The sequence below is a fragment of the Tetrahymena thermophila genome (assembly GCF_000189635.1).
Source record: "Tetrahymena thermophila SB210 genomic scaffold scf_8254630, whole genome shotgun sequence".
Taxonomy (NCBI): domain Eukaryota; phylum Ciliophora; class Oligohymenophorea; order Hymenostomatida; family Tetrahymenidae; genus Tetrahymena; species Tetrahymena thermophila.
In genome coordinates, this window is record NW_002476399.1 from 24,240 (window position 1) to 40,287 (window position 16,048).

A 16,048-nucleotide genomic window follows, 5' to 3' on the forward strand; every position below is an offset into this window, starting at 1 on the left:
CTTCAAAATATCATTTCAAATATTATATAAAACATTTTTAATATTTTATTTATTCATTAATTCAAAACAATAAAGGAAATGTTAACTTTCACTTATTATTACATAAACATCTTAAAAATATAAGCAAAAAAAAAAAATCAAACGATAAAAGAATTAAATGTATTGAAATTTTTTGTTATTTTCATATTAATTTTTATTTTTAATGAATGCTAATAATTATAAACAGCTATAATTTTGTTTTTGTGGCACTTTAATTCCATACATCTATATATCTATCCATTTTATCTATAATTTAAAACATAGTTTAAATACTTGAATAACTGTTTGCAGAACAAGCTTTATCTTTTCAGCAGTTATTTGCTTTTTATATCAATAATGAAATCAAATGAAATAACTAATTAATTGGATTTATTGGAAAACAAACATAAATTATTTTATTTTTTATTAACATGATATTTTCTAAATTGATATTTAATATTTTTGACAATTATTTGTCATTTTATCAAAAGTAAACATAAAAACATAAATCACGAATTCGATATTATCAGAAAAATATAAATTATTATTAGGATTTGAACAATCAATAAAGTTTACCCATATTTTGGAAAATTTTTTATAACAAACAAATAAATAATATTTATTATTCATTTTTAATAACCTGCTCTAGACAAATTTTGTCCATTACTGAATAAATGAGTATCCAAATAATCATATATCTATGTATCTGGGTTTTATGTAAAACTACTATAAATTTATTTAATTAATTAAATAAATATTCTCATTTTTTAAAAATGAACATTTTTTTGTTCTATATCTTAATTATTTTTTCATATTTGATTTTAAAATGCTTAAGAAAATTAATCAAAATACAGAAAATTTTTTTCAAATATATTGAATTTTTTAAAAAATCTGTAGAATTATTAATTTGAATAAATTAAAAATTAGCCACCTATTTTTAGAAATTCTCTTTTGAAATTTTTTATGCTCTGTATTAATATATTAAATATTAATAAAAGTTAATTAATTATTGAATAAATTAAGAGTAATTTTCAATGCTTAGTAGATACTTTCTATTTATTAATAATCTTTAATATATTTTAGTTAGTTAAATAAATATTTTTAATTAGATTTATTTGCACAAGCAAAATTTTATTTATTTTACTTCATCTTTAATTAATTAATTAATTTTTGATCAATTAACATCTGATTTCTTTGATAATTTAATGCAAAATTATTTTTTTGGGAAATAATTTTTTAAATAAAAGAACCATTAAAGATAAAATTATAGATATATTTAAATATATTTTTATTATAATATTCAATTATTTAAATAATTTAAATATACAGCCTATATTAAGTTAAACATAAATATTATGATAAAGCCGCAAATCCTTAAACTTAAACTTCGCATGCATATCTACTTACACAAACTGTAAATATATTTATAGAATATTTAATCTAAATATAATTATTAATAATGTATTTAAAAAAATAATAATACTAATTAATAAAAACAAAATTTTATTTTTAAAAATGGATTGGATTAATTTTATTTTCTTAATACAATTCTTTATTTTAGAGTAACTATAAAAATTATAAATAATTAATAAAACACATATTCCTGTTCTTTTTATGCTAATTTAATTGGAGTCATTAAATATCAAAAGATTAATCATTCAAAAAATATGCTTGAATTTATTTTCATTTGATTTTTATTTATTTTTAGTATTTTTTTCCTTTTGGTTAATATCTTTTTTTGCTGATTAATTAATTAGTAAAAGTTCTATTGAAATAAAATTAAAATAATCTGTGGTAATTACTTATAATTTACTTTTACCAAAACAAATATATATTTTAGTTTTTTCCTCTTATTTTTCTATTTATTATTTTGACTTCAATCAATGAAGGACATATTTTATTCTTCAATTATCTCATCTGTCAGACAACAAATTTATTTATTTCTTTTATTAGTATTTTTTTTAACTTTTTTTAAATAAATAGTTTGTTTGAGGCTCTCCTAATTAATCAACCATAATCTGAATTAAATTATTAGTTTTAACTTCTAAATATTAAATAACTTTTTTAATATGTTTTGACTTTTCCATATATTTTGTTTCTACTTTATATAATAGATACTTTTCGTTATTTTGGCATTTGATAAAAGTATCTGATTACTCCAGATTTTTTCCATTTCATTAAGTCAATTATATTAATATAAATAAAACTTTATGAATCTTTTTTAGTTTACAATTTGTATTATATTTGTTTTGATTTGCAGAAAGCAGATTCAAAATTGCTATTAGAAAAAAATTACAAATTTCTTTTTGATAAATCAAAATACTATAAATTAATTTGTACTATTATTTTTTATGCCAAGTTATTTTTCAAATTTTGAGCAGATGAATTGATATTTGTTTGATATAAAAGTGTAAAATTTTTATTTTTATCTGTTAGTTTAGATATCATTAGTAATAGTTTATCTAATATGAAACCTATAAAATAGAATATTAATGAACTTTTATTGCTTTTTTCAAAATTAAGTAATTACTTATTTATATTTCTAAATAAGTGTATAAGGATCTCTATGTTAACTCTTTATAAAATTTTTGTTTTTACTCTGAATATATGATAATTAACTATTCGAATTATTTTGTTAATTTTGCTCCTTTAATAAAATTTATCAGTGTATTCTTTTACATTAGACTATTTCTTATTATCATACAATTAAATAATATCTAAAAATTTTACTTAATCAATTTTATTTTTTCTGGTGATTTTTTTAATCTCTACGAAAATTAGTTTGGAATTATTATTTTTTCATCTATCTATCTATTTTTTTTTTATTTTGTTTCTCTTCTTTTAATTAGAAAGTAACTAAATGCTCCAAGCTGGGGATTAATAATTATAATGCATTTTTAAAAAAATAAAGTATATCCAAATCATAAAAAAGAAACTAACTATTAAATGCTTCTTAAAAAGACACTTATTTACCTTTCAATATTTTTGATTTTAGCTCAATGCTAAAATTTGAGTGGCAAAAGGAACATGTACAAATTGTTATCTTCTAGTAATATTGAAGAGGCCATGTAAGAATTGTGTCCCTTCCCTGGTTATCATGGTACCTATTGTCCTTAAGAAAACGTTGCTTTTGCATCCTATAAGAGAAATCTTCAATCTGGAATCCCTAAAATGCCTTCAGGTATTGGTGCTTCCTTCGATATTTCTACAGGTGAACTCAAGCTCCCAGCTATCTAACTCACTTATTAATCTGAACCCAGCTAACAATAAATTTATACTGACCCTCTATCTAGTCATCAATTTATTGTTGCTGATGAAACATCAATAGAATAGGTTAATTTAGATGCTGATATCAGAGTTTTCAAAAATGAATTTGAACTTACTAATATCTGGCTTGACGCAACTCAAAATGGATAATGGCTTGGAGGTGAATACAGTTAATCTAAAGATTTAAATGATGTCTTTACTAGATTCTTCACGAATAATTAATATACATCTATTGCTTAATAGTCTAAAAATGTCATCAGAATGACTTTCAAGACTGATAGCTTGAAGCTCAATAGATTCGCTCAAAGAGCAATTGATGCATTACCAGAAGATTACTAAGTAGATGTTTACAATGAGTTCTTAAATGCTTGGGGTACTCATATTTCTGTTGATACTTTTGTTGGAGGTATGATTGAAAAACAATCAGTGCTTAAAGATTGCGTTTTCTTCACTCCTTAATTCACTGGTGGTTTCTCAGCTGAACAAGTAAATGAAGCTTTAAGAAATGAATTGTAGGGTAATCCAGCTGAAGGTTTTTTCACAGCTAGAAGATAGGTAACTTTGGATCATAAATTTGGTGGTAATCCAGAAGATGTTGCTAATTGGGAATAGACAATCAGCTAAAATCCTGCTTTATTAAAAATTAATAGATTCTTGTCTTGGGATAACATGACTGCAAATCCTTAAGTTAAGGCAAATTTATAACAAGCTATCAATAATAGAATCGAATCAATGAGACAAAGACAATAGAGCTATTAAGACTAAGTAAGAGAATAAAGAAGAATTGAAAGAATATAACCTAGAACTGCCTGGGCTATTGGAGGAAATGGTTACTGTGCAGGTCAACATCCTCTTCCAATAAGTATTAGTATTACAAGATAATTTGAAATGAAACATGCTGATGTATGCCCTGTTGGAATTGATAGACATTATGGTGAAACATTCTGTGTATCTGGTCCTGTTCATTAAATATAAGATTTGCGTAATGAAGTAAGATACGAAAGAGACCAGTAAGGTAATTACAGAACTATTCAGTATAACTTTTTCGCTGACTTTACAGGAGGTCCTGAAGAGCTTGTAGGAGAATTTGTTGATAGAGGATGTAGTATTGCATAATATTACGAAGATACTAAATATACTGATTTTAATTTACCACCTCCAAATGAGACTATGTTCAAAATGATTTGTACTGATTGTATGCCTAGTGTATATAACAGTCCATAGGGATAAGTTTTCTAATGCAGCTGTCCTGCTTTTTGAAAAGATTGATCCTTACACAAAAAGCTTAACAAAAATTTTTTTAATTTTTAATTATATTAAAATTGCTTATATAATAAAGAAAATTCTGATCATTATAAAAAAATTTACAAATAATAAAGATTATTTAAATAAAATTTTATATTAAACTTATTTTTTTTGATTTGCAAAAATTCTTCTTCAAAATATTTTATAAAACATTTTTCATATTTTAATTGTTCATTAATTATAAATTTATTGAGATATATAATGTAGAATACGAATTAATTAAATAAATAAAAAAAAAAATTTAACTTTCGCTCACCATTTTTTAAACAAAGAGTCTTAAAAAATAAAAAGCTAAAAAACAAATAAAACAAAAAAGAAGTAAGATGTATTGTTAATTTTTTGTTATTATCATATTTTTCATATTTTTTATTTTTTTTGTTTAAAATAGCCAACCTTATTCAAATCTTAATTTTCGATGTCATTATATAATAATTTAATTTCAATTTACTTCAAGAATCTTTAAATTAAAAATTTTTCATTTTTTTCATTTTTTAGTGAACTATAAAATTTTGAATAATAAAAAAACGTTTATGGGTCAATATTTAAAACAGTGAGAATATAGGAGGATTTTCAGTAACATACCTTAAGATTGATTTGGTTTCGAAAAATTTTAATTAAAAAACATATCAATATGTATTAAATTCTTTATCAGTTTGAGATTTAATAAAATCCTCCATAAACTTAAAATTAAATTTTTAGACGAATTAAGTTGATTTAGACATGATTGATTTCTAAATTTATTAATAAAGCTAACTTCGAATAAAGTGTGATAGAAAATAATCAATCAATCAACCAATTAAACAAACAAAATAAATTGATTCATGAGAATGATTAACTTTATAAACCTCTTTATTAAAAACATTATTTGTATAAAGAAAATAGCATAAAATATTTTCAGATTTTTAAGAAGGTTGATTCATTTTTTAATAGGAAGATATTAATCATGATTTTTTATAAAAAGTTTGAAAGCTCTGAATTAAAGAGTCATTAAAACTTACAACTAAATAAAATAATTCTTTTGAAATTAATTAATAAACTTTCAGTTTTCTTAAACAAAATTTTAATTATTTTTAATTTAAATGATAAAAAACTAATGGAAAAAATTAACCTTATTTTACTGATGCATTAATGGATATTTAAATCATTTCATTGCTAAAATTAAGTTTAAAGTAAAATTAAACTTTTTTTGATTAATATTTTATTGAGGCACATGCATAAATAGACATTTTAATATAATATTTTAAATAACTTAAAAGCTTTTTTAAAATTAAATTATCATTAAAAAATAACTATTAATTTTATAATATAAACAAAATTGTATTTCATATTTGTTTTTTATTAATAACCATCTTGGTTTTAGCAATATTGAAGACTTAAGCAATAGTATATCCAATTTAAAAATCTGGTTTCTTTAGATCTTAATTTAAGCTAAAATACAATTATTTATTCAGTCTCTATTTAAATAAATATGAGAATTTACTAAAAATAAATAAAATGATTGAATAATTAACTTTCTATCTTAAAAATTAACTATTTATTAGCTACTACCTAAAAAATTAACTAAATAGCAAGCTAAATAACTAATTAACTTATTTTTCATGAGCTTTTCGTCTGCCCCAGGCTACCTATTTTACAATATTTATTAATTAATAATCTTCAAGGTTAGAGATAGATCTATTGAATTAAAATTAAAAAGTAATTTATAGTAATTATTTATAATTTAATTTTGCATAGATGAATATATTTTTATTTGTTCATCTTATTTTTCTATTTATTATTTGACTTCAATCGAAATATTTAATTCTTCAATTATAATAATCTATCCATCAGACAACAAATTTATTTACTTCAATTATTAGGTTTTTATTTATACTTTTTAAAAAATAAATTGCTTGATGCACTTCTAGTTTATCAATCATAATCTACATTAAAATAATAAAAATTAAATACATATTTTACTATGATTTGATTTTTCTTATTATTCTTTATATTTTACACATTTTTGATTATTTTATCATCTTATAAAGTCATCTTCTTAATTCAACCTTATCCAATTTAATTTATTCAATTACTAAGGTCTTTAAATATAAATAAAATTCTATGAGTCTTAATTTGAAATTTGTATTATATTTGTTTTGCTTAGCAGAAAGCAGTTGCTATTGATAAAATTTATAAAATTTTTTGTATTAATACCTAAAAATAAAAATTAATATGTACTATTATTTTTCTTATGAAGTGAATTTTTAATGTTGACAGAATATATGTATTTATTTTATATAATATTGTAAAATTTTTTATTTTTTAAGTTAGTTTATCTATCATAAGCAATATTTTATCAGAAATTAAACTATCAAACATGAACAAATATTTACTTTTATTGCAAAATTACTTATTTATATTTCTGAATAATTGGGTAAGGATATATATGTTAGCTTTTAAAAGATTTTGGCTCTACTCTTAGTGTATGATATTAGAATTATTTTGTTTATCTTGCTCTTTTAATAAATTTTATCAGTTTTTTCTTTTATACTATTTTGTGTTATCATTAAATTTTAGTAATATCATATATTTGTCTAATTTGATCTTTCTAATGACTTTTTTGATCAACAAAAGAATTTTTTTCCATCTATCTATCTTCTTTATTTCTTTCTCTTGTTTTAATTAGAAAGCAAACTAAATGCTCCAAGTTGGGGATTAATAATTATAATGTATATTTTTTAAAAATAAAGTATATTCCAAATCATAAAAAAGAAACTAACTAATAAATGCTTCTTAAAAAGACACTTATTTGCCTTTCAATATTTTTGATTTTAGCTCAATGCTAAAATTTGAATGGCAAAAGAAACATGTACAAATTGCTATCTTCTAGTAATATTGAAGAGGCCATGTAAGAATTGTGTCCCTTCCCAGGTTATCATGGTACCTACTGTCCTTAAGAAAACGTTGCTTTTGCTTCCTATAAGAGAAATCTTCAATCTGGAATCCCTAAAATGCCTTCAGGTATTGGTGCTTCCTTCGATATTTCTACAGGTGAACTCAAGCTCCCAGCTATCTAACTCACTTATTAATCTGAACCCAGCTAACAATAAATTTATACTGACCCTTTTTCTAGTCATTAATTTATTGTTGCTGATGAAACATCAATAGAATAGATTAATTTAGATGCTGATATAAAAGTTTTCAAAAACGAATTTGAACTTACTAATATCTGGCTTGATGCTACTCAAAACGGATAATGGCTTGGAGGTGAGTACAGTTAATCAAAAGACTTAAATGATGTCTTCACTAGATTCTTCACGAATAACTAATAAACATCTATTGCCTAACAATCTAAAAATGTTATCAGAATGACTTTCAAGACTGAGAGCTTGAAGCTCAATAGATTCGCTCAAAGAGCAATTGATGCATTACCAGAAGATTACTAAGTAGATGTTTACAATGAGTTCTTAAATGCTTGGGGAACTCATATTTCTATTGATACTTTTGTTGGAGGTATGATTGAAAAACAAACAGTGTTTAAAGATTGTATTTTCTTCACTCCTTAATTCACTGGCGGCTTTTCAGCTGAATAAGTAAATGAAGCTTTAAGAAATGAATTGTAGGGTAATCCAGCTGAAGGCTTTTTCACTGCTAGAAGATAGGTAACTTTGGATCATAAATTTGGTGGTAATCCAGAAGATGTTGCTAATTGGGAATAGACAATCAGCTAAAATCCTGCTTTGTTAAAAATTAATAGATTCTTGTCTTGGGATAACATGACTGCAAATCCTTAAGTTAAGTCAAATTTATAACAAGCTATTAATAATAGAATCGAATCAATGAGACAAAGACAATAGAGCTATTAAGACTAAGTAAGAGAATAAAGAAGAATTGAAAGAATATAACCTAGAACGGCCTGGGCTATTGGAGGAAATGGTTACTGCGCAGGTCAACATCCTCTTCCAATAAGTATTAGTATTACAAGATAATTTGAAATGAAAGCTGCTGGTGTATGTCCTGTTGGAGCAGATAGAACATATGCTGAACAATTCTGTGTATCTGGTCCCGTTCATTCACCATAAGATTTGCTTAATGAAGTAAGATACGAAAGAGATTAAGAAGGTAACTACAGAACTATTCAGTATAACTTATTCGCTGATATTACCGGAGGCCCTAAAGAGCTAGTAGGAGATTTTGTTGATAGAGGATGTAGTATTGCATAATATTACGAAGGTACTAAATATACTGATTTTAATTATCCTCCTCCTAATGAGACCATGTTTAAAATGATTTGTACTGATTGCATGCCTAGTGTATATAACAGTCCCTAAGGATAAGTTTTCTAATGCAGCTGTCCTGCTTTTTGAAAAGATTGATACTTACATAAAAAGTTTTACAAAAATAAAAAAATTTTTAAACATATTAAAATTGCTTATATAAAAAGAAATTCCAAGCATCCATAAAAAAATTTGCAAATAAATAATAAAGATTATTTAAATAATATTTATATTAATCTTATTTTTTTTAATATTGTAAAAATTCTTCTTCAAAATATAATTTCATATATTTTATAAAGCATTTTTAAAATTTTATTTTTCATTAATTGTAAGTATATTCTTATAAATTTATAAATGATGTAGAGTAAAAATAAAAATATGAAAAAAAATTTGCTTTAACTCATCATTGTATAAATATCTTAAAAAGTATAAGTAAGCAAACAAATAAATCAATAAAAGAATAAATGTATTGTAAACTCTTTGGTTTTATCATATTTTAGTATTTATTTTATATTTTGTCTTAAATCTTAGTTTAAAACTTTCTTTTTTTTATTTAATTCATAATTTAATTCCACTTTATTTCAAAATATTTTATTATAATTCTAATCCTCATCTTCTTCATTTTTCTTTTTAATGAATATTAATACAATAGGTACACGCCTTTTAAAGATGGATTTAGTAAATAATAAGGATAAATTTAGTATAAGGATGGTTTTTCAATAAGAATATTAAAATTTGGAAATAAGTTATTTTTGGGCTCTCCTTATAGAGGAATACCTATTGTAATTAAGAAAACAGCTTCAGTGTTTGTTTTTGTAACGCAATAATTCCATACATCATCAATTTTTTTTATGTTTTAAAACCTAATTTAAATATTTGAATAACTGTTTGCAGAACAAAATTCATCTTTTTGAATGTGATTTGCTTTTATCAAAAATAAGCATAAATAAAATAACTAATTAATTAATTGGATTTATTGGAAAACAAACTTTTAATACAATGATTTACTAAATTATTCCTACTTTATATTAGTTTGATATTTTATCTTTTTAACATTTATTTACTCATTTTATTAAAAGTATAACTAAATAAATAATTAAATCCTTCATCCGATATTATCAGAAAAAATAAATTATAAGAAGGATGTGGACAATCAATAAAATTTTTCCATATTCAATTTAAATTTTTTTCCATTAAAGATAATATTTATTATTCATTTTTAACTACCTGCTATAGATAAATTTTGTCCTTATACTAAATAAAAAAGTATCCAAATAACCATATAAAAATTTATACATAAAATTTTTAAAAAAATCATTTTAAAATATCTTTAAAATAAAAAAATATAAACTACTTATTATTATTAAATATTCATACATATAATTATTTAATATTAAAATAATAACTAAGTAATTTACTATTTTCTTACAAAAATAAAATATCTAGAATAGCTATTATTTATACCCAAGTAAAATTTATGAAAATATTTATAATTTAATAATGTTGGTTTTTATTGAAAAATATACAAACTTTAATAAAAAACAAATCTTATTATTCAAAAGGCATTTTAACATTTAATTTAACATATTTTTAATTCATTTTATTTTTTTCAAAAAAATTATTGATTTTTTTATCCTAATGTGATTCTAAGGTTTTTTAAAAAAATAGAGAAATTAGTAAATTGGCAATTTTTTGGGTATTAACTCATATTCTGTCGATATTTTTGTTGGAGGTATGATTGAAAAACAAACAATGTTTAAAAATTGTATTTTTTTCGCTCCTTAATTAGCTGATAGTTATTCGGCTGAGCAAGTAAATGGAGCTTTAAGAAATAAATTGTAGGATAATCCAGTTGAAGACCTTTTCACTGATAGAAGATAAGTAACATCGGATCAAAATTTTGTGGTAATACAGAAGATATCACTAATTGGGAATAGACAATCAGCTAAAATCCTGCTTTATTATTTAATTAATTTTTGTCTTTGGATAGTATGGCTGCAAACCCTTAATTTAAGGCAAATTTATAACAAGTTATCAATAATAGAATCGAATCAATGAGACAAAGAGAATAGAGCTATTAAGATTAAGTAAGAGAATAAAGAATAATTGAAAGATTATAACCTAGAACTACCTGGGCTATTGGAGGAAATGGTTACTTAACAGGTTAACATCCTCATCCAATAAATATTAGTATTACAAACAATTTGAAATGAAAGCTACTGGTATATGCCCTGTCAGAACAGATAGAATATATGCTGAAATAAACTGTTTATCTGGTCTCGTTTATTCACCATATGATTTGTTTAAAGAAGTAGGATATGAAAGAAATTAAGAAGGAAATAATAGATCTGTTTGCATAACTTACTTACTAATGTAAAAGGAGGTTCTAAAGAATTTGTTAATGTATTTTGTTGATAGAGGATACAGCATTGCTTAATATTATGAAGATAATAAGTACTTTGATTTTAATTTACCTCCTCCTAATAAAACTATGTTCAAATTAGTTTGTACTGATTTTATGCCAAGTATCTATAAGAGTCCTTAAGGATACATTTTCTAATGTAGTTGTCCTGTTTTTGAGAAATCTTCAATAGTCTAGATATATAATTTAATAAGAATAATTTAAATAAAAATTAATTTATTCTTAATAATAAAAAACATCAAGTTTTTATATTCATAATTATAATGAATTGAAAATTTACATAAAAAAAATAATTTTATAAAATTTTTTCATTTTTTGATTTGATTAAATTTATTTGTAAAAATAATTTAATCTAAATTTACATTTTTGGGAAATAATTTAAATAAGATAACTATTAAAATAAAATTACAGATATATTTAATTATGTTTGTATTGCAATATCTAATTATTAAAAGATTTACTGAAACATACAACCTATATTTAGTTAAATAAAAAGTTATGAAAAAGCAAGCAAATCCTTAAATTTTAATAATAAATGCATATCTACTTACTAAAAAACAATAATATTTAGATAAAACCTTTAATTTAAAGATAATTAATAATAATATATTTCAAAAATAATAATAATGCTTATGAATCAAAAAATTTTATTTTAAAAAATGGATCAGATTAATTTTTTTTACTAAAAAAAAATGTTTATTTAAAGAAATTATAATAATTATTAATAATTAATAGCACACATATTCCTTTCTTTTTTTATATTAAATGAATTGAAGTCATTAAGAAATATAAAAAGCTAAATCTTTCAAAAGGTATTTTCAATTTTTATTTATTTTTTTTCTTTATGATTTATATATTTTTTTCGCTTTTTAATTAATTAGTAAAAGTAATAAAATTAATATAATTTGTGGAAACTATTTATAATTTAGTTTAACCTACATGAATATAATTTAGCTTTTTTCCTATTATTTTTCTATTTATTAATTTGACTTTAATCAATAAAGGACTTATTTTATTCTTTATATTTTACATACTTTTGATTATTTTGGTATTTTATAAAAGCATCTTACTCCAAATTTATTTATCTCATTTCATTTCATCATATTATATTACTATTATATTTAAATATAAATAAAATTGTATTTTTCTTTTAGTTTACAGTTTGCATTAAATTTGTTTTAGCTTGCAGAAAGCAGATTAAAATTTCTATTAGAAAAAAATTGCAAATTTCTTTTTTGTTAAAACCAAATAAAAAAAATTGATTTGTACCTTTATTTTTATGCAAAGTTATTTTTCAAATTTTGATCAGATGAATTATTATTTCTTTGAAATAAAAGTGTAAAATTTCTATTGTTATAGGTTATTTTAACTATCATAAGAAATTTTTTATCAAATTAAACCTATAAAATATAGAATTTTTATGAACTTTTATTGCCTACTTCAAATTAAGTAATTACTTTTTTATATTTGAATAAGTGAATAATGATTTCAATGTTAGTTAGCGCTTTTTAAAATTTTTGCGTTTACTCTGAGTATATGATAATTAAATCTTGGAATTATTTTGTTAATTTTGGCTCATTAATAAAATTTATCAGTGTATTCTTTTACATTATACGATTTCTTATTATCATACAATTTAAGTAAAATATAAATTTTGTCTTTATCAATTTGATTTTTCTGGTGATTTTTTTGATCTCTACGAAAAATTACTTTGGAATTATTATTTTTTCATCTATCTATCTATCTTTTTTATTTTCTTTCTCTTCTTTTAATTAGAAAGTAAACTAAATGCTCCAAGCTGGGGATTAATAATTATAATGTATAATTAAAAAAATAAAAATAACATCTTAACATTATAAAAGAAAGTAACTAATAAATGCTTCTTAAAAAGACACTTATTTGCCTTTCAATATTTTTGATTTTAGCTCAATGCTAAAATTTGAATGGCAAGAGAAACATGTACAAATTGCTATCTTCTAGTAATATTGAAGAGGCCATGTAGGAATTATGTCCCTTCCCAGGTTATCATGGTACCTATTGTCCTTAAGAAAATGTTGCTTTTGCATCTTATAAGAGAAATCTCCAATCTGGAATCCCAAAAATGCCTTCAGGTATAGGTGCTTCCTTCGATATTTCTACAGGTGAACTCAAGCTCCCAGCTATCTAACTCACTTATTAATCTGAACCCAGCTAGGAATAAATTTATACTGACCCTCTTTCTAGTCATCAATTTATTGTTGCTGATGAAACATCAATAGAATAGGTTAATTTAGATGCTGATATAAAAGTTTTCAAAAACGAATTTGAACTTACTAATATCTGGCTTGATGCTACTCAAAACGGATAATGGCTTGGAGGTGAATATAGTTAATCTAAAGACTTAAATGATGTCTTCAATAGATTCTTCACAAATAATTAATATACATCTATTGCTTAATAGCCTAAAAATGTGATCAGAATGGCTTTCAAGACTGATAATTTGAAGCTTAATAGATTCGCTTAAAGAGCAATCGATGCATTACCAGAAGATTATTAAGTTGATGTTTACAATGAGTTCTTAAATGCTTGGGGAACTCATATTTCTGTTGATACTTTTGTTGGAGGTATGATTGAAAAATAAACAGTGTTTAAAGATTGTATTTTCTTCACTCCTTAATTCACTGGTGGCTACTCAGCTGAACAAGTAAATGAAGCTTTAAGAAATGAATTGTAGGGTAATCCAGCTGAAGGATTTTTCACTGCTAGAAGATAGGTAGCATTGGATCATAAATTTGGTGGTAATCCAGAAGATGTTGCTAATTGGGAATAGACAATCAGCTAAAATCCTGCTTTGTTAAAAATTAATAGATTTTTATCTTGGGATAACATGACTGCAAATCCTTAAGTTAAGGCAAATTTATAACAAGCTATCAATAATAGAATCGAATCAATGAGACAAAGACAATAGAGCTATTAAGACTAAGTAAGAGAATAAAGAAGAATTGAAAGAGTATAACCTAGAACTGCCTGGGCTATTAAAGGAAATAGTTGCTTTCCAGGAGATTATACTATTCCAATAAATATTGGTATTACTAGATAATTTGAAATGAAACATGCTGATGTATGTCCTGTTGGATCAGAAAAAGCATATTCTGAAGCAAACTGCGCTTCTAGTCCTTTTAGTTAACTATAAGATTTTTTTACTGAAGTAAGATATGAAAGAGATTAAGAAGGTAATTATAGAACTATTATGTATAACTATTTAGCTAATTATAATTAAGGTCCTTAAGAGTTTATAGGAGATTTTATTGATAGAGGATGTAGTATTGCATAATATAACTAAGAAGCTAAATATACTGATTTAAATTTGCCTCCTCCAAACAGGACAATTTTTAAAATGATATGTACTGATTGCATACCTAGTGTGTATGACAGTCCTTAAGGATAAGTTTTCTAATGCAGCTGCCCTGCTTTTTGAAAAAGATTGAGCTTATAAAATAAAAATTTTTTAAAATATATTAAAATTGCTTTTTTATAAAAAAATTCTGAGCACTCATAAAAAACAAATAATATGCATATTTATTTAAATAAACATTTATATCAGACTTATTTTTTTGATTTTGCAAAAATTCTTCTTTAAATTAATTTATAAAGCATCTTTAATATTATATTTATTAATTAATTGTAAATTTATTCTAATAAATGATGAATTAATTCACTAAATATTAAGAAAAATGTAACCTTCACCAATTCTTATTTAAACAAAACATCTTAAAATTTAAAAAGCAAAAAAATAAGGTGTATAGTAAACTTTTTATTATTAACATTTTTTTTCATATTTTCTTACAATAGCCAAACTTCTTCTAACTAATCTAAGTTTAATGTTTCCTTTATTATTAAATTAATAATATAATAATTTTAATTTCTATTAAAACTCACTCCTTATACTTAAAATAATTAATTTCTTATTTTTTGGCTTACTTTTAAGTTTAAATTAAAAAAATGATTATGTGGTCAAAATTTAAAATGGTTAGATTATAAGGACGATTTATAGTGTAACCATAAAATAATCGAAATGATATATTTAGAAATAAAGAAAAAGCAACCAATTAAATTTTGTGCTGATAAAGAAAGAGGACGTCACTCATAATACATCTATAAGGTTAATATAAAAGAAAAAGGGTCATCTAGACACATACTCGCCTTTGATATCAATACATTTTTAATATTTATTAATATAACTAAATTAAATTGTAAATTTTAAAAGAAAATATAATAGATGAGAATTTAAAATAAGAAATTATAAATTATAACAACAAAACATTTTAAAATGAAAAAACATCAAAAAATATTTTGATTCATAAGGTAAAAAAGTAAATTATAAATAAATAAGATAAACAATAAAAGATTAACAAACTAAATAGATATTTAATAAGAAATAAAATAACAAATAACTCAAAATTCCTATTAATTTCCCATAATATTATTATTAATGTGACTTACAAACATACAACCTATATTTAGTTAAATAAAAAAGTTATGAAAAAGCAATCAAATCCATAAATTTAAACAACGAATGCATATATACTAACAAACAAACATTGATATTTAGATAAAACCTTTAATCTTAAGATAATTATTAATAATATATTTAAAAAAAAATAATAATGCTTGTGAATCAAAAAATTTTATTTTAAAAATGGATCAGATTAATTTTATTTATTAAATATAAATATTTATTTAAAGTAATTATAATAATTATTAATAATGAATAGCATACACATTCCTTTCTTTTTTTATA

The 16,048-nt window shown here is 22.3% G+C and overlaps 5 protein-coding genes across 5 annotated transcripts; all 5 read left to right on the top strand. All coding sequences in view use genetic code 6, as the record gives it.

Moving 5' to 3' along the window:
- Positions 1–2,964: 2,964 nt before the first annotated feature.
- TTHERM_00757640 (MAC/perforin domain protein) lies at positions 2,965–4,545 on the top strand (the record flags this gene model as incomplete). Its single annotated transcript, XM_001016946.2, has 1 exon — positions 2,965–4,545. The coding sequence occupies one exon, from the start codon at positions 2,965–2,967 to the stop codon at positions 4,543–4,545; it is 1,581 nt and encodes a 526-aa protein (XP_001016946.2).
- Positions 4,546–7,355: 2,810 nt separating this feature from the next.
- On the top strand, positions 7,356–8,936 carry TTHERM_00757660 (MAC/perforin domain protein; the record flags this gene model as incomplete). Its single annotated transcript, XM_001016948.1, has 1 exon — positions 7,356–8,936. One exon carries the CDS (start codon positions 7,356–7,358, stop codon positions 8,934–8,936), a length of 1,581 nt encoding a protein of 526 aa, XP_001016948.1.
- Positions 8,937–10,598: 1,662 nt separating this feature from the next.
- TTHERM_000757669 (MAC/perforin domain protein, putative) lies at positions 10,599–10,956 on the top strand (the record flags this gene model as incomplete). The annotated part of the gene is made up of 2 exons (XM_012797843.1): positions 10,599–10,751; positions 10,891–10,956. The coding sequence occupies 2 exons, from the start codon at positions 10,599–10,601 to the stop codon at positions 10,954–10,956; spliced, it is 219 nt and encodes a 72-aa protein (XP_012653297.1).
- A 99-nt stretch (positions 10,957–11,055) lies between these two features.
- TTHERM_00757670 (MAC/perforin domain protein, putative) lies at positions 11,056–11,535 on the top strand (the record flags this gene model as incomplete). Its single annotated transcript, XM_001016949.2, has 1 exon — positions 11,056–11,535. One exon carries the CDS (start codon positions 11,056–11,058, stop codon positions 11,533–11,535), a length of 480 nt encoding a protein of 159 aa, XP_001016949.2.
- Positions 11,536–13,144: 1,609 nt separating this feature from the next.
- On the top strand, positions 13,145–14,725 carry TTHERM_00757680 (MAC/perforin domain protein; the record flags this gene model as incomplete). Its single annotated transcript, XM_001016950.1, has 1 exon — positions 13,145–14,725. The coding sequence occupies one exon, from the start codon at positions 13,145–13,147 to the stop codon at positions 14,723–14,725; it is 1,581 nt and encodes a 526-aa protein (XP_001016950.1).
- Between the last annotated feature and the right edge of the window lie 1,323 nt (positions 14,726–16,048).